The sequence below is a fragment of the Balaenoptera acutorostrata genome, chromosome 2 (assembly GCF_949987535.1).
Source record: "Balaenoptera acutorostrata chromosome 2, mBalAcu1.1, whole genome shotgun sequence".
In the NCBI taxonomy this organism is placed as follows: domain Eukaryota; kingdom Metazoa; phylum Chordata; class Mammalia; order Artiodactyla; family Balaenopteridae; genus Balaenoptera; species Balaenoptera acutorostrata.
Window position 1 is genome coordinate 32,518,178 of NC_080065.1, and position 21,522 is coordinate 32,539,699.

General features: G+C 36.9%; 1 protein-coding gene across 1 annotated transcript in view; it reads left to right on the forward strand.

Moving 5' to 3' along the window:
• Positions 1 to 11,036: 11,036 nt before the first annotated feature.
• SPEF2 (sperm flagellar 2) overlaps positions 11,037 to 21,522 on the forward strand; it is a 175,147-nt gene continuing 164,661 nt past the window's right edge. The window contains 1 exon segment of the mRNA XM_057540876.1: positions 11,037 to 11,199. Coding sequence (XP_057396859.1) covers positions 11,142 to 11,199 — 58 coding nt within the window. The 5' untranslated portion in view covers positions 11,037 to 11,141.

The window sequence follows — 21,522 nt, forward strand, 5'->3', positions numbered from 1 at the left end:
AGGCCTTACTTTGGATTGGACTTCCTGATGCAATTCAAAATAGCATGACTTAAAGCATCCAGTTTAGTAGTACAAGAATTCAGCTGTCTCCAAGGTGGCGCATAATCTGAAAGCAAACTGTTTTCTCCCTGGGGATTTGACTTATTAAAGGCAATTGTCTCCTACAATGTGGAATTTTGTGGAATGCTCAGGTAAAGTTTGTGGCTATGGTGTCTATTGATCCTACAGAAGACCTTCAAATTCTATGAAAGTTTGTAATCTTCATGTAGGCCTTAAGAATATTCCCCCCAACATTTAACCCTCTATTTATTCTTTTGGAGGACATAGAAAGATAGATAATACTCAAAAAAAAGAAACTGGCTAAGGCTGAAAAAAGTACCCACAGATACTTTGCCTTTAACATGTACACACACACACACACACACACACAAACCTCCCAGCTTTCCAGCATTCCAATGTGGAAAGGTTGCAAATACCATGGAGATTGAGAATTCAGATTCAAGTGGTACCTAGGTATCAGGTTCTGGGACAGAGTTTGGCAATAATAGGTCCAATCTATAAAGACATTCACAAGTCTATTATAATATACTGTGGGCTTTTCATAAAGTCTATTCAGTTTAAAGTACTGTTCTTCATTCTCAAATTTTCTGATTCTTACTTCTTTTGATGTAAAACATTCTTTCCTATGTGAAATGATGGCCAGAGAAGATATGGTGCTTGTTTTTATGTTTTTACTTGAAAAAAAAAAAAGAAAGAAAGAAAATTGGCAACCTGACATTGGCTTTCAAATTTGCTTTTGAAATATTACCAGCTGGTAAAATCCAAGAGTCTGGAAATCATTATCACCCTTGGAGCATGGAGCACACATCCTTCCTTCATTCTTGCTAAATGAAAGGGAATTATTATTTTGGTTTTATAAACCATTCCAAAGAACGTTTTTTATGTTACTGCTCTGTCCATTCAGAGAAGTTCCCTTCACAAAAAACCAAAACCAAACAAACAAAAAAAAAGCTAAAAAGTAAATAAAGAATCAAGAGGGAATGTAACTGTAGTATGGTTATAGCTTATTTCATGAAGTACATGGATGACTGAAATGCTGCCAAGATATCATATTTCTTTCCCTCTAATCCCGTATTTCCTATAAAATTAGTATTGTGATTTCCTTTGACCTAAAAATATCACATAATTCAATAAACTTTTCTTCTAGTAATCTAGGGAAATGATTATGAAATGGGAATTTTTGATAACATATTTGAAAGGTACCAATAAAAAATGTGAACAGATGAAGTTTGAAAAATCAATGAGAGCTTAACTGTGTAGAACCTAATGCATCGTGATAAAAATACAGATTCACAGTGAGAAGAAAAATTAAAAGTAACTTTCTCCATGTGATTTTTGAAGTCATCAGAGAGTCAACCTCATCTATACTACCTCTATTTCTAGTTGTACTACCGTGTAGTTAATCAGCCTTCAATGGCTCTTTCCTTTCAAAATGGGCAGTGAATGTATATTGTTAGGTATATTGCTTTATAAATATCGATTATGTTAATTTGATTGATATAGTGTTTTTTCAGGTTTTCTATATCCTTAAAGAATATTTTATCTACTTTATTGATTAAGAGTAAATTTTCAAAGTCTCAAATATAATTTTATATACTTTTCATTTTAATTTTATATAATTTTAATTTTCATTTAGTTCTGCCAGTTTTTGCTTCTATTATTAGTTGCATGACAAATAGGATTATTATATATATATTTAATTTTTATTGGACTATAGTTGATATATAATGTTTTGTTAGTTTCAGGTGTACAGCAAAGTGAATCAGTTATACATATATCCACTCTTTTTTAGATTCTTTTCTTATATAGGTCATTACAGAATATTGAGTAGAGTTCCCTGTGCTATCCAGTAGGTTCTTATTAGTTAGCTATTTTATATGTAGTAGTGTGTATATGTCAATCCCAATCTCTCAATTTATCCTCCTCCTTTTGCCCCATTAGCCATAAGTTTGTTTTCTACCTCTGTGACTCTATTTCTGTTTTGTAAATAAGTTCATTTGTACCATTTTTTTTAGATTCTACATATAAGTGATATCATATGATATCTGTCTTTCTCTGTCTGACTTAATTCACTCAGTATGACGATCTCTAGGTCTATCCATGTTGCTGTAAATGGCATTATTTCATTCTTTTTTATGACTGAGTAATATTTCATTGTATATTATGTACCACATCTTTATCCACTCCTCTGTTAATGGACATTTAGGTTGCTTCCATATCTTGGCTATTGTAAATAGTGCTGCAATGAACAGTGGGTTGCATGTATCCTTTCGAATTATGGTTTTCTCCGGATATAGGCCCAGGAGTGGGATTACTGGGTCATATGGCAGTTCTATATTTAGTTTTTTAAGAAACCTCCATACTGTTTTCCATAATGGTTGTATACATTCCCACCAACAGTGTAGGAGGGTTCCCTTTTCTCCACACCCTCTCCAGCATTTATTGTTTGTAGATTTTTTTGATGATGGCCATTCTGACCAGAGAGAGGTGATACCTCATTGTAGTTTTGATTTGCATTTCTCTAATAATTAGTGATGTTGAGCATCTTTTCATGTGCTTTTTGGCCATCTGTATGCCTACTTTGGAGAAATGTCTATTTAGATCTTCCGCCCATTTTTCAATTGGGTTTATTTTTTTGACATTGAGCTGCATGAGCTGTTTATGTATTTTGGAGATTAATCCCTTGTCAGTCGCTTCATTTGCAAATATTTTCTCCCATTCTGTGGGTTGTCGTTTCATTTTGTTTATGGTTCCCTTTGCTGTGCAAAAGCTTTTAAGTCTGATTAGGTCCCATTTGTTTATTTCTGTTTTTATTTTAATTACTCTAGGAGGTGGATCATAAAATATATTGCTGCAGTATATGTCAGAGAGTGTTATGTCTGTGTTTTCCTCTAAGAGTTTTATAGTATCTGGCCTTACATTTAGGTATTTGGGATTATTATATATATTTTCGATTAATTAACTTTTAAAATCTTATGAAGTGTATCTCTTTAACTTTAGTAATACTCCTGTCTTGAAGTCTACTTTGTCAGAAATTGATTTCACTTTAGCTTTCTCAGGAATGATGTTAACATAATAAAGTGTTTCTCTACAATTTTACTTTTAACTTATCTGTATCTCTATATTTAAAGTGCATTTCTTTTAAACAATATACATTTGGGTCTTGTTTTTTTAAAAATTGAATTTGATGATCTATGTATTTTAATTGTTTAATTCATGTACAATGGAATTATTGATGCATTTGGGTTTAAGTCTATTATATTGCTACTTATTTTATAATTGTCCCATTTTTTCTTATTCCTTTTTCCCTCTTTTCCTACAAGCTGCTGACTTAAGTATTTGTTTAGTTTTCCTAAATTTTCTCTACCAGATTTTTAGCTATATCATTAAAAAATTTAGTGGGTTGCTTTAGGGATTAAATATGTAACCAGAATTTATTAACATACACCTTAATTTATATTATACAGTACCTTAAGTTATTGTTAAGAACTTTACAATAATATAGTTCTACTTACTCCCCTCTCTTTCATTGTGCCATATTGGTGGCATATATATTTACTTCTATATATGTTATAAACACCAAAATACATTATTATTGTACATGCATTCATTGATTGCCTTTAAAAAATAGGAGACAAGAAAAAAGTCTTTCATATTTATTAACTAATACATTCCCCATTTCCAGTGTTCTTCCTTCCTTTACGTAGATATGAGTTTCCATGAGGTACCATTTTCCTTAAGCCTGAAGAATTTACTTTAACATCCTTACAGTGCAGGTCTGCTGGTATCAAATTTCCTCAGCTTTTGTTATCTGAAAATGTCTTCATTTTGCATTCATTGTTGAGGGATTATTTTTGCTGGATATGGAATTATGGGTTAAAGGTTTTCTCTTTCAGTACTCTAAGGATATTCTATTGTCTCCTGGTTTGCATTTCTTTAATCCCATCAGTTGTCATTCTTCTCATTGCTTTCCTCTAGTGTATGTAATATTTTTTTCTTCTCTATGTACTTTAAGGTTTTCTCTTATCATTTATCTTTATGCAATTTGACAATTTGACATTTGACAATAAGCCTTTGTGTAGTTTTTCTTTGTGTTTTTCCTGTTTGTGAAATTATATGTATATTATAATTGTATATGTATATATATTTTTAATTAACTTCAGAAAATGGCCATTGTATGTTCAAAGATTTTTTTTCTGCACCAGTATCTCTTTTCTCTTCTTTTGAATCTTCAGTCACACATATTAGACTTTTTGATATTTTTCCATAGGTCACTGGAGCTCTGTTTATTTTTTTTTCAGACCTTTTTACTCTTTGTGCTTAGTTTGGATAGTTTCTAGTGTCTTACTTCAAGTTCATTTATATTTTCTTCTAAAGTCTCCAATCTACTGTTAAGTCCATCCAATACATTTCACATTTTAGAAAAAAGATTTTTCAGATGTAGAACTTCCATCTATTTTTAAAAAAACTAATTTCCATTGCACTGCTTGGCTTCTGTATCTGTTCACATATTACATCCATATTTTCATTTACATCCTTAAAATATTTATATTTTGTACAGTTGTTTATTGTCTTTGTCTGCTAATTCCAACAACTGTGTCATTTCTGAGTCTGTTTCTTTTGATTTTTTTTTTCTGATTATGGGTCACATTTTTCTGCTTCTTGACTGTTTGTTTGACATCAAAGATGCTACATTGTTGAAACTCTAAAATTCGTTGTCTTCCTGTAAAGATTAAGGTGTTTTTTTTTTCTGGTTGGTAGTTAATTTACTGGATAATCAACTTTATCTTACTAGAATTTCTTTTTAGGCTTTGTTAACTCTTATGTTATGGTTAAAGTATCCCTACAATGAAAGACATCTTTTCTTTCTGGGTTCTCACCCTAATTTTCAGAGTTTTTAGTGAGGTTTCTCCACTTTAGCTGGTTGAAACTCCAGTCACTTCTAGAAGTGTGCAACTTCCAATCAGCTCCCAATCCCCCTGTGCAAGGGAAGGCTTGTTTTTGATCAGATCCAAGGAGACACTGAGCTAATTTCTAGAGCTACTTCTGTACATAGCTTCTTCTACTCCATTATTCTATCCCATAAATTCCAGCTGCTTCTTCATCCTGAAACTCCAATCTCTGTTTCCTCCACTTAGTGAGACATTTTCTCTCTGTTTAGTGTCCATTTCTTCAAGTCACAGTCAGGAAATATCCCCCAGGAAGAAATCTGGGGAGACTGTGCACTATATGTCCACTGCCTGAAAACTTGCTTTATATATTTTTCTAGTTTTATAATTGATTACAGTGGATGGGAAGCATGATACTCTTAATTCCGTCATGGTCATAACCAGAAGCAGAACATGGGAAGAAGCAATTCCTATGTTCACATGTCCCTTTGTGATCATCATTGTCCTAAGTACAGAGGAATGGGACCTAGCCTGTGACACAGAACAAAAACAAATTATACAACATAAATATAGGTGCTAAAATGAGTGGTACATGTTAAACATCCTGTTGGCATACATAGATTCACCCCACAATATTTACTGAGTGAGCATTTTGACAGTTCTAGGTTTGGGTCTGTGAAAATTTTTCTAGGTTCTGTATATCTGAAAATGAAAAGCAGTACATTATTCAGATATCCGAGATTCTACTGGTACATTTTAGCCCACTGGAATTGAGAGGAAAAGGTTGCCAATTAGGGCTGTCAATAATAATTTTAAGAAAGAAATCTGACTTGAATGAAAGAGTAGGCTTTGGTGCAATTGGTCAGGAAGAAGAGTCAGGAATTGGTACAGTATATTGTTATTCATGATGGAATGTGTGGAATTAGAGATTCTGGAGTGTCTGGAAAGTCTGGCATATACTTTTAACAGGAGGTGGGGAACCACTGCAGTTTTGTAATGTATAAGGAAGGAATAGCATGATGAAGGAAGATTAGACTGCCAGAAGTATTCAGAAATAACAGGGTAAGTCTTTATCTGCATATGGAAAATTGGAAGCGTAATAAAAAAAAGATCCCATCAAGAGTAGAAATATAGGGACTTCCCTGGTGGTGCAGTGGTTAAGAATCCGCCTGCCAATGCAGGGGATACGGGTTCAATCCCTGGTCCAAGAAGATCCCACATGCCGCAGAGTAACTAAGCCTGTGTGCCACAACTACTGATCTTGCACTCTAGAGCCTGCAAACCATAATTACTGAGCCCACGTGCCACAACTACTGCAGGCTGCACGCCCTAGAGCCTGTGCACCACAACTACTGAAGCCTGTGCACCTAGCACCCATGCTCCGCAACAAGAAAAGCCACTGCAATGGGAGCCTGCAACAAAGAGTAGCCCCTGCTCGCCGCAACTAGAGGAAGCCCACACACAGCAATGAAGACCCAACACAGCCATAAATAAATAAATAAATTTATTTTAAAAAAAGAGTAGAAGTATAGAGGATAATGACTTTCAAAAATTACTCAATCAAAACTGTAATTCTCTGGAAATTATTCATTTATAGAGAAACTACAGTGGAGTTAGTTGTCAAACTTGGCACACGTAGAGATCCAGTTTGCTCTAAAGCATATTCCATGAGAGAGATAAAGATGTGGGCCTATGTGTACAAGTGCAATGTTGCAATAAGAATAATTTGATCACATTCAGCGAAACTAAGGGTTTACTGGCAATGGTTATTTTTTTTCTGGGGAAGGAAAAAGTAAGAAATGAATTCATGGCTCTAAATTTAAGATACTAAAGGTGTTTTGGTTTCTCTGAAAACTTCAATATGGGAAAATAAGAAATTAAAGCAAGAATTCTGACAAATGAACTTTGGCTTATCTCAGTCATAGAACATATGACTCACTCTTTCTCATATGGTACCAAGTTATTTGTCTTGTTTTGTTTTTAACTTGATATTGTTTCAAATCTGATTGCTCTCTAAGATTGAAAATTTAAGTGTTTGCCTGAGAAAGGCACAACCCATATATAAGACAAATCATGTGGCCGGGAAAATATGACACATAAAAGAAAAAGTCATATCTGCTTCAACAGAAAAGACCTCAAGAATTTGGAAACAGAATTAAATTCTCACAGCATTATAGTTATTTGCCACAAATAATACGAACCTAAATCAATACTTGTTTGAAAATGTGTTGAAAAAGACATTAGAAGATTGCAAAACTGAGTTGTTGGCCAAGTTATGGGTAGTTGGTAAGAGTTAGGTGTCTTGGATGAAAGTTGAAAGGAAAGCACTTACTCTGAGCTTTCAGAATTGGGAAGGGATTGGGATGATGGAGAGAATAGGAGGTTTTGTGAAGGTGGTAACTGATGAGCTGGACCCTGCAGGACAGGTAGAATTGGCTGAGATAGGAAGCTGCCTTTTTTGCAAAGAGAGGATGTAGAGATGGGAAAAGTGCGATATAGTAAAGAAATGTGAGCAAGTTGTGCAAAGGGAATTTGTGGCTTACAGTTAAGTTTGGATTGAAGCTAGATTGTAAAGGACCTCCAATGGGGTCTTTTTCCTCCAGGACAGTGGCTCCAAAAATGTTTCCAGCCCCACCCCACCTTCACCCTCCCTACATGAAATGCCCTCTGATATTTTCTGTTCCATTGTATTCTTCACTGTTTCATTTTTACAGAATTCTGACATGATCCACTATAGGAATTACATATTCTTTTAAGAGGTCAAAACCCACAGTCAGTAAATGCTGCTCTTGTGAAATTCATGAAAGTGTCTGAGTTGAAGAATAGAGAGGGAATATGAACTGGACTGCCTGCAGACAGTGACTAGAGGAGAAGAGACAGGGAAATCTGGCTTGGCTGCCAATTGTGGGCACTAGGGGAAACATTTGTTGAATTAATGAATATAAAGTGAGCAAGGACATTGCAAAACATGTCGAGGAGAGGGAATGAGAGAATGATCTAAGGTAATGAGAGAGAAATGAAGAAATGCATGCAAGACATATGTAGAGGACCAAATAAGATTTTCTAAAAAATCCATCTATGTATATATACTTATGTATGTATAAATATTGAATTAGTAATAAATAAAATCAAAGCAGATTTATGAAATAAATGTCTCAAGAACTTATTGAAATATTATAAGCAAATCTAAACTACTCAAAACTAAGCCAACCAGCAACGTAATGGAAAAATTCATATAGCCTCAGGAGAAAAGGAAAGAAACGTTTAGCATCTACCATGAGTCAGACATTAATATGTACAATTTCTCATTTAATCCTCATAACTCTGTCAAACAAATATTGATATCCTTGTTCTACAGATAAGGAACTGAGCCTCAGAAGTTAAGTAGTTTTTCCAAAGTCAAAAAACTAGTTGGATCAAAAGCAAACATCTGGAGCCAGGTGTGTCTGGTTCCAAAGCTTGGGCTTTATCGATAGTGTAAAATTCTATTTATGAAAAAATGTTACAATCATTTTTTTAAAAGAATAAGGTGTATTTCATTTCGGTACACAGCAGGACTTTTCAAGCCAACTTATGGTCTCAAAATAACTCTTTGTAATCCATTCTTGACTATTTACAAAGAATAAATAAGGATTTATAAATAAATGACAGGTAATGTTTTAAAAAATAAATTTTTAATTTAGTTTTAAAATTGCTGTGATAGTTACAATTAAATGCAAGATCCAGATACGCTAAAAATTTAATTAAAAAACAATAAGGATGCCATCTCAAGAGCAGATGGGAAACTGTCCATTTCTTTAATCATCTCCTCTCCCAACTGATTCCACATGGGGAAACAAACAAGTCACATATCATATTAATGCAAAACACCAACATGAGCAGTGCTAGAAACCTTGCCCAGAGCTGGGATTTCAATGGAAAGACAATAGATTTAATGGGAAACTTGGAATAATAACTAAACTAGCAATTTCAAGAAAAAACACACAGTAAAATGCATGTATTTCAGTAACAGCTCAAATTTTTCATTAATATTTTAATGTCAGATCACTTTCAACTGGGATGCTTTAGGAACTGAAAAAAATTATCATGTTCTTTTTGTGAAATGAAAGACTTTGCCTTAATTTTGTAGTGTCTGTTCTTCATTTATCTAAATTCTGTATAAAAACTTCTTTTCCAAAATACCACATTGGCAGACTGGGACCTGGGTTCCAAAGACAAACACTACAAATAACTCTTTGAAACAAACAACAACCAAACAGCTCCTACAGATGGGCACAGAAATATTTTGCTCTGATGTGGGAATAACAGCACATATCTATGGATGGTTTATGAGCTCAGGCATTCTCTTCTGGTGCAGCTGTGGAATTCGATGCACCCTCACCTACATCCTTCCCCAAAAGCAATTTTCTCAGCAATCTAGAAAACATTGGTTTCTATCCCCCAGGCTTTATAGACTGAAATTAAAGCTTGGGACGTCTTAATAAATGTGTAACACTAGTCTTCAGTTTAAATATACTACTGGGATGACAAGCAGCAGGAGTGTCTTGGAGGTCATTTCCAGGCAGGTATTCATCCCTTAGAAGCATTTTCAGGGATGACTTATTTCCAATGGATAAAGGTTTACTAGATATATTCCCCCAAGCTGTAGAGGCTGTTTAGAATCTTATAGTCTTCCGAATTTGGATAACTCTAATGTGAGACATAGCAAATGCATTAGGCTCCAATTCTGATGGCAATAAATCTCCCTCAGAATTCCCATTGTATTTAGTTATGCCTGCTGTGTTGGGTGTGAGGAAACTCATGGGATAGGAGATTTCAAAGTTAAGTAAAGCCAACAGTGAAATAGTACTAAAGTTTTATCCAATCAGGATACATGGATCAATTTCAGATTAATCTTAAAAGACATTTCTTCTATTAGGACATTACTGTTATTATTCTTACAGTTTAAAAGAATCATAATTTGATGTATCCAAGCTTTTGGGGGAGAAAATTCCTTATATTTGTGACATACATATATATACTATTATATATGTATATAATTTTCCCCATTATCCTATCTAAACTTGTAGAAATTATTAAAGGAAAATTTTCTTACCACTGTTAAAGACCATAAGGAAGACTTTATTCAAGGGACTACTGCAGTGAGGTTTTGCAGTAGGGGATAGAGTTGGGGCTCAATTCTGAATACAACAAGGAAAAGTGGGGATTTACAGCCAAGGAGCAGGGTTGGGTCTATGGGTGGAAAACTACTAAGAGGAAATAGCAGGGCTAAAGGCTAAACTGACTTGACAGGATCCCTGCTTAAGACAGGCCAGAATGATCAGCTATCAAGGGTGAGGGATGAGGTAATAGATCAGATATGGGTGGGGGATTTTCACTAAACTGACCCAGCAGGATTTTTGCTAAAACTTGACCAAGGGGCCAAGGACAGAGTTCAAGGTGGGACCTCAGAGGGAACAGGGCTCAGAGGAGGCTGACTCGGGTTTGGGCAAGGTGAGAGTCTTTCTCAAACTACAATATAAAAATATTACCTGGAAGGCAAAACTGACCAGAAAAGAATCTCATTAAATATTCACCTCTCAAAACAATATAAAGATGTGAATTACCCTAAATGTTGGTTCTGTCACCACCACCGACAAAACTTGAATGCTTGCTGCGGGTCAGGACCTATACCAGTTCTGGGATTAAAAGATGAATAAGACCCATTCTGTCCCTGTCTGGGTAGCCCATACAATGTAGCAATTAAAACTGGCCATTAGAGTAGGACCTTCCATAGGTTTCTTTAAGAGACAAACAGGAAGAAGAAAATTCCCTTTCAAACAAGCCTCTTTCCTTCTCTTTCTGCTTGTCCGAGAACCCCTTGCTTAGTCCACTAGCTTCCGCGCTTCGCCCCTCCGCACCCCACTCCTGCTAATTTAGCGCTCTTGAAGGTCCGCACCGCCGTCTTCCGGCCTTCGAAGCCCACTGCGCTTGCGCATATCCAGGTCTTACCCGCCAGCAGGGGGCAAGTCACGATTTTCTGTCCTCGGCTGGACTCTGGCGCCCTTCTTCTCCCAGCCTTTCCCTTAGCTCTGGCCTGGAGACGCTTCCTTAGCAACGGGTCGCCCTTGGCAACAGGAGGACGCGGGAGGGAGGACTGGGTTTCCCGCGCGTTCCTGGCACCTGCCTGCGGTGGGAGGCGCGGGCCGAGCCATGTCGGAGATCCTGTGCCAGTGGCTCAACCAGGAGTTGAAGGTGTCCCAGACCGTGAGTGAGTGTCACAGCCTGGGGAGAGCGGGCCGGGGGCGAGCGGGGCGCGGAGCCTGGAGCGCGGCGCGCTGACGGAAGGTGGCGGGGCAGGCGCTAGCTGCCCGCTCCGGCTCACCTCAGCCGCTGCACGGCTTCTCCCGCCTCCGCTCTGCCGCTCAGCGTTATCCATCAGCACGGTGGTCCCAATCCCGCAGGTTCTGACCTGCCGTGGTGCTCAGCCATCAGAGGCTTCAGGGAGGGCTCCCTTCCTCCTTTGGAGAGAGGAATTTTCTGGACTCTATCGTCTGGCCCTGACATTGCTCCTTTCACACTCAAGCGTGGTGTGCTACTAAGCCAACGAAATATGAGGCCTGAAAGCCAGCTACCGCGCTACTAAATGTGTGCCCCTGGACAAGTTACAATACCTTCTCCTTCTTCCAGTGTGTTTCCTCCAGTATAAAATAGATCCAGTGATACTTGCCATACCTAACTGCCTCGCAGGAGAGGAGGGTGTGTGAAATGAGTTAATGCAGAATATGTTAACTTTTACAAATTTCAGCAGTCTTAGCTCAAATGTACACATCAGCTGCTTCTGACCACTTTTCACTCTTCCCAAAGCTGACCTTCACTAACCTGATTTTACCCGAGCCATGAAGTTGCCGCCCCAAGTTTCTAAATCTCACAACCACAGAGGCAGTTTTACATGTTGGCACTTTCTGTGACAGCCAAAATTCCAGAATAGCACTACACCCCATTCAACTTCTTTCTGTTGTCTCTTAAGCAGTTCATTTTCCAGCTGGTACGGTTTTTGCTCAAAGCAAAAGGTTTTCAGACTGAATCATTTCATCCTTGCATAATGCCAACTTGCTACCAGAGGGGCAAGAGTGCCAACTCAACCTTAAGTCTTAAGTCATCCACAGAATTTGCTAGATCAGTAGTGTTTCTGCATCCGCACAGTATTTGTTATCAGCGTTTAAGATCTTTAACTTTGGAGCTTCTCCAGTTGTCTTTCTTGAGGCATAAAACCCGGATTTTTTCTTTGCCAAACCACCACTGGCACATGCCCTGGGAACCGCAGTAATTTTTTTCCCCAGGATTCTATGATCATCCCGTGTGTCTCTGACTATTCCTTACCTAAAATACGATGTTGATCTCAGGATGGCGTTTAGCATTTTTCTTTTCATATTCCTTTCTCACCATAGGAGCCAAAATGTAATAACATGCCCTTAAGATATACTCTTCCGAAGAAAAGCAGTTACAAATTGCTGAGTTTAATTTGGTTTATTTACTTGATTAATAAAAACCGCACCCTTTGCTCAAGTCCCTAAGACTCTGTTGTATATTGAAACACTTTTGAGAAAAGTAAATAAAATTCATAAGAAATATATAAAAACAGTAGTATGCCATTCTAATTGTAATCAGTTTGGGAATTTTGGTTTTGAGAGGAGGAGGAAGAATTACTTCATTCCGTGAATATTAAAAGACTGGAGACTTTTTAAGTAAGAATTTAAATAACATAAACTATAAATGGAAAATTCCCAGTGTTTGCTTTCCCGAAGCATAACGCTGGAAGCTGTTAGCAGAGACAGCTGCAGTATTCTGCATCCCATTCACTAGCAATACATATTCATTTTTTGATCCCAATTGCTAAGAGGAGCCTAAAAAGAGAGAGACAATCCCCTAAGTAACCAAATTCCATATTGTAAAAGGCTTTTCTGACTATAGGGCACACATTCAACTGTGTTTGGAAACAAACAAGATAGGATTTGTGCACCTAAGAAGCGCACTGCCAGTTGATTTCTGTCATTAGATAAGCCATCCTATGGTGTACAATGGAAGGCTTAGAATGGTTTACAGGAACTCTCATGGAAGGACTGTTAAGTGGGTACAACCTCTGGGGAAAATAATTGGGCTATTGCTGGATAAGGGTCCTGTTAAGAGCAAGGATTTGGAGGCCAGACTGTTTAGGTTGAAATCACTTATTCACACTTACTAGCTAGTGACCTTGGGCAATTTATTTACCTAAATTTTATGATATTCAAAATAAGGGTAATAATAATATCACATTGAGTTGTGTCAAGACTAAATGAGATAATAAATGTAAAACATTTAGAATAGTCCCTGAGACATAGTAAATGCCAAATCTTACTTTACAGAAACTATCATACAAAAATAAAATCACCAATATGTAAGGACATTTGAACAAGGATGTTTATTGCTACATGGATTGTAGGGGCAAAAAAGAAAAAAAAATGGAAACAGTTTCAATACCCTTCAGTAGCAGAATACTTGGGTAGATAATGCAATGGACTGTTATGCAGTTGTTAGAACAAATGAGGTAGTTGCTATAACTTTTCACCTAAAGAATGCTGAAGTAAAACACAAAAGTTATAGCTTATTGTAACCAGTATAATTTCATTGTTGCATGAGGATGTGTGAGAGAAAAGTGCAGAGAGGCATATAATGGGCTGTTGACATACACGGGACTCTTCATTTTGTGGTTTGTGTAAGCATAGAGAGAAGTGTGGAAGGATATAAACCAGTGTGTTGGTATTGGTTACCCTGGGAAAGAAGATTGCTGGCTTTTTTTTTATACATCTGTGTTATTTGGCTTTTTGCTTGTATTGCCTTTATAATTTGAAAGGAAAATACAGTATAGCCTTACAAATATAAAATCAAAGAAGTAGATCAAACATCACATGATGAAATAGGAGAAAAAGAGGTTTAACATTTTGGTTGAAATATAGTCAGTATCTTAAAGTATTGGAGGGTTACATAAGAGTTATTTTCTCTAATAAAGTTTATAAATGGAAGAAGAAGAATAATAAAAGTTATCCCTTCTTGAGCACTTAGGTACTTACATCAGGTGCTGTGCTAAGCCTTTTACATAGGTTTTCTTTTTTAATCTTTAAAAAAGCTCTAAGAGGCATTGTCCCAGTTGTACAGATGAGTAAAAGAGGCTGAGTGAGCTTGGTAATTTGTTCAGGGTCACCCATCTAGTAGGTCCTAGAACTAGAATTTGAAGCTACATCTTTGACTAGTGCTTTTAGGCACTGTATTATATATTAGAGTTTATGCTTAGGGAATATATTTTTTTTAAATTTACCCTGCCAAATGTATTCATTTGAGCTCCTTTTAATGAGGATTATTGTTCAATTTGAAATCACAAGCAGTACAGAAATTCAACCACCCAGGCATGTTGTAACTTCACAGGGGATAACCTAATTCCTACATGCTTAAATGGCAAAGGTGGATTTATTGGTGTTTTTAAAAAGTGGTTCAGTCCATATGTTGCTTGCTGGGACAAAGAAAACAGAATGAGAATGCCAAGTGAATGCACTGCTGTCATTGGAGAGGTAGCTAAAGCCGATTGATTTCTGGATTATTCTGAAAGGTAGAAGTCAATTTGGATAAAGCATCTCATGTTGAATTTTGTGTTGTCTGGACTACCCTGAATATCAGCAGTAAGAAAATGAATTTCAATGCTCCTCAATTGAGAATGGTCTCCCTCCACTTAATGAGGTTTCTGGGAGTCACCAGAGGCTTGATTAGTGTCAACACCTGAAGATTCAGATCTATGTTACTAAAGCTAAGGATCTCCAGTGAGTTAAGTTTAACTAAACCGTTTGTCCTGGAAAATAATGCGTAGACGTATATGTTAATGAAATGTCTTAAAATACAAAAAGTTGTTCAACACAAAATCACATCTGAAATTCAAGCAATTATTTTTATAACAAAAATAAGCAATATAGAATAATGTTACTAAGAGATCTGCTGTAAAATTCTTTACGAACTCTCAGTTATTTTCAAGAATAAGCATTGCCTCTGTTTTACAAAACGCCTGTGAATACCGTAAGAGGAAACTGGCATCAGAATGTCAGAACTAAACATTCTCCACAAATGAGTAGAAGCATTTGAATTCCATGTACTGAACAGATCAGATTCTTTGTAAAAATCGTTGTGTAAGACAGTCCATATTATTTTGGATTCTGGATGGAGCTATATTGAAAATTGTAAATACCTTATTATGCATACTTTTATTGTTTCAATAGTCTTAAACATTGTTATCAGTAGTAACAAGGAACCAATAAAGAGAAAACTGAATTAAGAAAGTTTAGTATCCCTAAGTCTTGATTTTGTAGTAGCCAAATTATAAATAATGATCTCTAGTCCCAATTTTATACCCTGAGAAGTAATAATAATAATTGCTATATATTTGGGAGGGTATCTAATGAGATTGCAAATGGAAAATATCTACCACAGTGCCTATCATCTATACTAGAGCTAGATACTCAAATATTATTTCAACCACTTTTCTGCCTCTCACTTTAGAATTATGTCTATTATAGTGTCTGTCACATAATAGGCACTTAGTAAATAATTGTTTATTACATGAGAATGTATGAGTGAGACAAAAGTAGGGTAAAGTATTGTTTTTGACTGAACCTTATGGATTTGTTCATCTTGAAAAGGTCACCCTGGGTGCTTTGATCCTCACCTTTGTGATTTCAGAAGCTCTGCTTTATTACTTAAAGCAACTTCTTAGGAATTGTCACATGCTAACAGAAATTACATTCTGCTGATTTTATCAGCTACAGTACCAATTCATCATGTGGAAAAGGACAGCAGAATAACGTATACTGGCAATGGAACGTAATGCAAGTCTTGGTGGGCTGGTACACTCAGGAGGAGACCAAATTTACAGATCAGATTGCTCCTTGACAGTTAGAAATTAGACATTACCAAAAGAATCCTCAAATCAAGCTAATACTTGATGTGTTTTACTTTTCTGCTCTAGAGATATTTTATCTAGATATCAGTGAGTGGTTAGATTTGATTAGATTAAGTTAGATTAGATTAAAGTCAGATTCCCTCCTCCTTCTCTTCCCTCAGTGCTTGGGAAAATCATACTGTTCAATGATATTTTCCAGTGTTACTACTACTACAGAAGCTTCTAAAATTATGATATTTGTGTATTTTTCTTCCATTTCAGCATATCTCTATTCTGAATAAGTTTAACTAATACATTTCAAGATTATCATTTACATGATGCGTAAAAAATTTAAGTAGATAAATTATTGTGAGTTTTGAGAGATGGCCTATATTCCTTGTTAACTGGTTTTTTTTTTAATAAGTGGGTTTCCATAGGTGGCTAATTTTGTCCTTTTGTATTAAATCTCAGTAGTTTTTGTTTTAGAGAGTGGTATTTTCTACTGATGTCCCAAATTTTAGGGACATCCTTAATTTGGACCCCCTTGTGCACTGACTAACTAACCCCTTATGCACTAACTATACTTAATCTGGGTTCCCTTGTACACTAACTAAAGGTCTTATGTCCACACTTTTTCAAAAGTACCAAATTTTATTTTAAGAAAAAAATAGAGATATCAAAAAATCCTATTGAATATTTATGATATACCATATTTTATAATGTATTGTAATGACATTTTATTAGCCTGTGACCTTACCATATCATAGAGACATAAAATTTTAGATCTGAAAAAGAATCTTAGACATCATTTAATTCTTCTTTGGCACATGAGGAAATCAAATCAGATATGTGTAGAGATTTGTTTAGGGTTATACAACTAGGTAGTGGAAAGTTAGTAGCAGATTCTGAGTACGCTGACTTTTAGTTCATTCCTCTTTCCCCCAGGTATTATTAAACCACACATTTTCTCATACTTTAGCCTTTCAGGGTCATTAGGAAATACATGGTTTGTCATGTAATGTAACAAATTATTTGATATTTCCTGGTTAGTTCAGCAGCATTTTCCTTGATTGAAATTTGGCCTCTGTTGACTAGAAATTGAGACAGCAAATCTAATAACAGAAGACTGTTGTATAAATCAATGTCAAAATTTTAAGATATGAAGTTCCAAGAATGCCACCCAAAATTTTAACCATTAAAGAAGGTTATATAATATAGCAATTGAGATTTTTGTTTCAGATAGTAAATCTTGAGAATTATGATGAAGTCTTCAAAGGAGAAAATTATAAAAATTGATCATCCTATTCTGGTACTGGAAGAAAAGAAATTGTCAATGTCCTCCAGCCAAAGAGCACAGGATACACCTGTAGTTGAACAAAATTGAGTTTACTGACTTGTTGCAACACATACCATGAGGAACTGTGGGGCATCTCAAGAAGAGGATGTTAGAAAGCCCTTATAGCATTTGGGTTTGTGTTAGGGGTTTCTTGGGGAGGGCTCAAGGAAGCAGTGCTTTGCTCTGAATTGGATCCTGTAAAGGGAGCATAGACAACTCTATGATTGGATATCTTAATAAAACTTATCTAGGGGGGCTTCCCTGGTGGCACAGTGATTGGGAGTCTGCCTGCCGGTGCAGGGGACACGGGTTCGAGCCCTGGTCTGGGAAGATCCCACATGCCGCGGAGCAACTAGGCCCGTGAGCCACAACTACTGAGGCTGCGCGTCTGGAGCCTGTGCTCCGCAACAAGAGAGGCCGCGATAGCGAGAGGCCCGCGCACCGCGATGGAAGAGTGGCCCCCGCTTGCCGCAACTAGAGAAAGCCCTCGCACAGAAACGAAGACCCAACACAGCCATAAATAAATTTAAAAAATTAAAAAACAAAAAAACAAAAAAAAACTTATCTAGGAAGTGGGAGAGCAAAGCAAGGAAAAAGAAAAAACAGCAGCCACTCATATCAGTCAGAATAGGGGGATAATATTTGATCATTTTTTGTGTTTTGGCCAATACTGTTTCGGGCTGAGTTCAGACATGATTACAGAGAGATTTTGTTTTTGTCTTAATCCATCAGGGTCACTGAGTAGCCTTGTCCGGTGTTGGTGTGATGTGAAATTGATTATGTTCAGCGGGAGAAGGCCGAGGTCTAGCTGTGAGTGCTGGGCCAACTCCTAGGAACACCAGGGCCTAATTGGGCCAGGCCACTACCCAGCCACCAGCAGCTGCTTTTCTCTCTCTCTCAAATGAAAGTAAATTTGCTTGGCTTTTAAAATGTGGTTGATCACCTAGGCTAGGTCTTTGATCTTCTAGTGAAGAAGGAGCAAAGGACATTTAGCATAGAATGTGTAGGTCTATAGCCCCTTGTCTACAATCCCCAAATCCCCAAATCTCTTTAGTCATTTGGTGGCAAAACTTGACCAGAAATGCTGTGAGGCTACGTTTTGTCTTTATTTCTCCCACTCAAATGGTTTGCTGTAAAAATCAACTATGTTTGATTACATGTGCTTCCCCAGACTGGCGAGAGTGTTATAGCTTATCTGGCCCCAAGAGTAGGCCTGTATCTGAATTTAAGGATAGGGTCAAATATTTGTTCTCTGAGTACTGAGTTACCTTTAAATAAAGATGTTTGTACTGTAGTCATTGAGGATCTATTACTGAGCTTAACAATTGTGTAATTGATATAACCTGTTGTCTTAGATTAGGAGGCAGTAATAATAACAATAAAATGATCACTGAGCACTTACTATATGCCAGGAATTATGCTACGCACTTTACATGTAATTATCTCATTTAATTCTCAAACCAACTCTCAGGATGTAGAACCCATAACTTTCTCTCTTTTGAAGACAGGACACTGAGGCTGTGTAACTATCCAAAGTCCCAGGACTTATAAATGGTCAAAGAGTCAAACTAGAGAATATTTCTCCAGAGCCTGTGCTCTCCTCATTACCATTTGGAATGTAGAAGGCTTATCTTCTTTTGTGCTTTCTCCAGCTGGCTCAGGTGGAGAAACACATAGACCATTTTGCCCTCTGTCCCAGCCTAAGGTAGACAAAGGCCCACATCAAAGATTTCAGCAAATGAAAACATTAGTGATGGGGATCAGATCTGAGGCTTGGAAGACGGGAGGCATGGCTGAGTGGCTGCTGAACAACGTTTCCCAGATGTAGATCATTTTAGAGCTCAGGGTGAAGAACGTCACTGGGCTCCCATGGTTCATGTATTTCTCATATTCTGCATTGCTCCTTATCCTAGAGTCAACCCACCTCTTCTTTCCTGTAGGTAATTCCAGTTGTGAGTGCAAATTAACTTATAGAGGTGGCCGTCATGAAGTTAGTCATGGTATTCCGGAACATTTACTGGGAAGGAAAATTTGATAAACCAAAGGGAAAAAAATAATCTTTCCTTTGAGTTTTCTTTTTTCCTTACTGTTTCCCTCCCCTCTCCTCTCTCCATTTCTCTTTCTCTCTCTAGCTTCTTATCTTCCTTTCCATACTTTTTAATCTACATATTCCTGGCTTATCTGCTTTTTCTTCATCTGATTTCTTTCATGTATTCTTCTTTTTCCTCCTCTTTCATTTTTTCTATGTGTTTTCTCTCTGTTACTTTTGCTGTTCACTATAGCTCTTCACTCATTATTCTCTTCTGTGTTCCTCTGGCGCAAAAAAACAAAAAACAAAAAAAACATCTGAAAGTGTCTAATACACACAGAGCTGCAGACACATGCTTTCATACTTATTTATAGTAAACTACTTGACAGTGAAATAATGTGTTTACTGTTTTTCTTTGCCCTTTATATCCAAAATGCCCCTATTTTAGCCATATCAGAATTGCCTTATTAATAAGTCCTGCCACTTCAAAGGAAGTGAATTATGATTTTATTTTTCTAGTGACTTTTTGCAGCAAAGAGTTTGCTACAGACCATTTGCCTGATAAATTGAGAGTGATGGACTAGGATACAGTTATTCCCCAGTTATTCACAGGCTAGATTTCAGGTCTTCAGTCAACAGGAACAATAGGCAAAGTGCAAAATCCAGTGAGAGTGGGGGAACGAGACCACCCAAAGGCGACATAGCAGTAGCCCCTGAATACAAAATAATAGTCTTTAGATTTTTAGTAGGAATCCATAGTCTGACAATGACTGTATGTCCAATGGCCCTTCAGAAAGCTAAGAATAGGGACGGGCTATAGAAGAGAGAAAGGAAAGAAGCAGAGAGGAGAAAGCAACAGACAGAAGAGGTTCAAGGCACAGCCAGAGCAGCCCAGATGGCACAGTGAGGACCGTGGTGGCAGGCGAAAGCCAGGGAACAGCGTAGGAGGCCAGCAGTGGTGAGTCTCTGAGGAAAGGAGAAATCTGCAGTGACTCAGCAGGAGGAGATGGCACCCCTCTGCCTTTTGGGGGCAGAAGGAGCTATTTGGATTTCAGTTGCTTCCAAGACTACTGCTGTATGATGCCAGAAGGCAGTCAATAGATTCTAGTGCTAGATAGCTTAGGGGCTCACCCCAAGTAAACAGAATCAGTGGGAATAGTTGACATCTTTTTAAACTACTTTATAATTATATTGATTTAACCTTAGAATTGGGGTATTTTTGAGTATCAAATACTTTGAGAACAGATACTAGGAAAGCTTTGGGCAAAATTGTGGGCTGGTGTCAAATATGCAAGAGTCTTATGATAATGTGAAGTCTTCTGAGTAAGGTCTCTGTACAGTGGCCTTTATGGAGCAACTCAACTCACCTCCCTGCAACCACGCACCAAGCATCAGTTCTACAAATCATAAAGAAATTATTTTTTCTTCATTTTCATATAGCCACCTGATTAATAGTCACATAGATAAAAGAGGATAATTCAGTATGAATGAGTTTGCGACACTGTGATAATATATAATATTTTATAGATATTTAGTATTGCTATTGCCTAAAGGACTCTGATAGAAATACATTGAAGATTTTTGGACGATTTTGAAGTCATTTGAGAGATGATGGCTTTGTCCTATGATATTTATTTATACATATTTATTTTATGTATCGATTTTGTATATCATTCTTGAATACCATGTAACCCTATATCCTTCACTTCATAAGAAAAATACAAGGGACCCCAAACTAAGGACATTTTTAAAGAAAGCAAATTCTGTTTAACACTTAATTTCTTTTTCTGCACTCATCATTATGTGCATACTATGTAGCAGACATGGTACCAAGGAATTCTCATACATTACCTCTAATCTTTAAAATAGCTCTCCAAGATAGATATAGATATGATGAGGGGACAGAAACTCAGGAAGCTTAAGCAGCTTGGAAGAGGTTGCACAGCTAGTAAAAGGCAGAGCCAAGACTTCTGCATAGATATCTCTGGCTCCAAAGTCTGTCTTCCTCTGGGCTTCTCCATCATTGCACAGAACACCAACTAGACTGGAGTAAACCCTGGAGCCAACAAGGAAAAGCTTGATTATGTTCAGTAGGCTTTATTTAAGAAGGCACAGATGATTTCTGTAAAATTTCCATTGCAAAATGGTTAAAATTAAGTTTTGAGGTTTAAAGAAGTTAGATTGTACCTTACCCGGCCAGAATATGAAATCATCATCCACAGGTTTTACTGATAACTAAGATATTAGAGTATAATTTTATAAAATATAT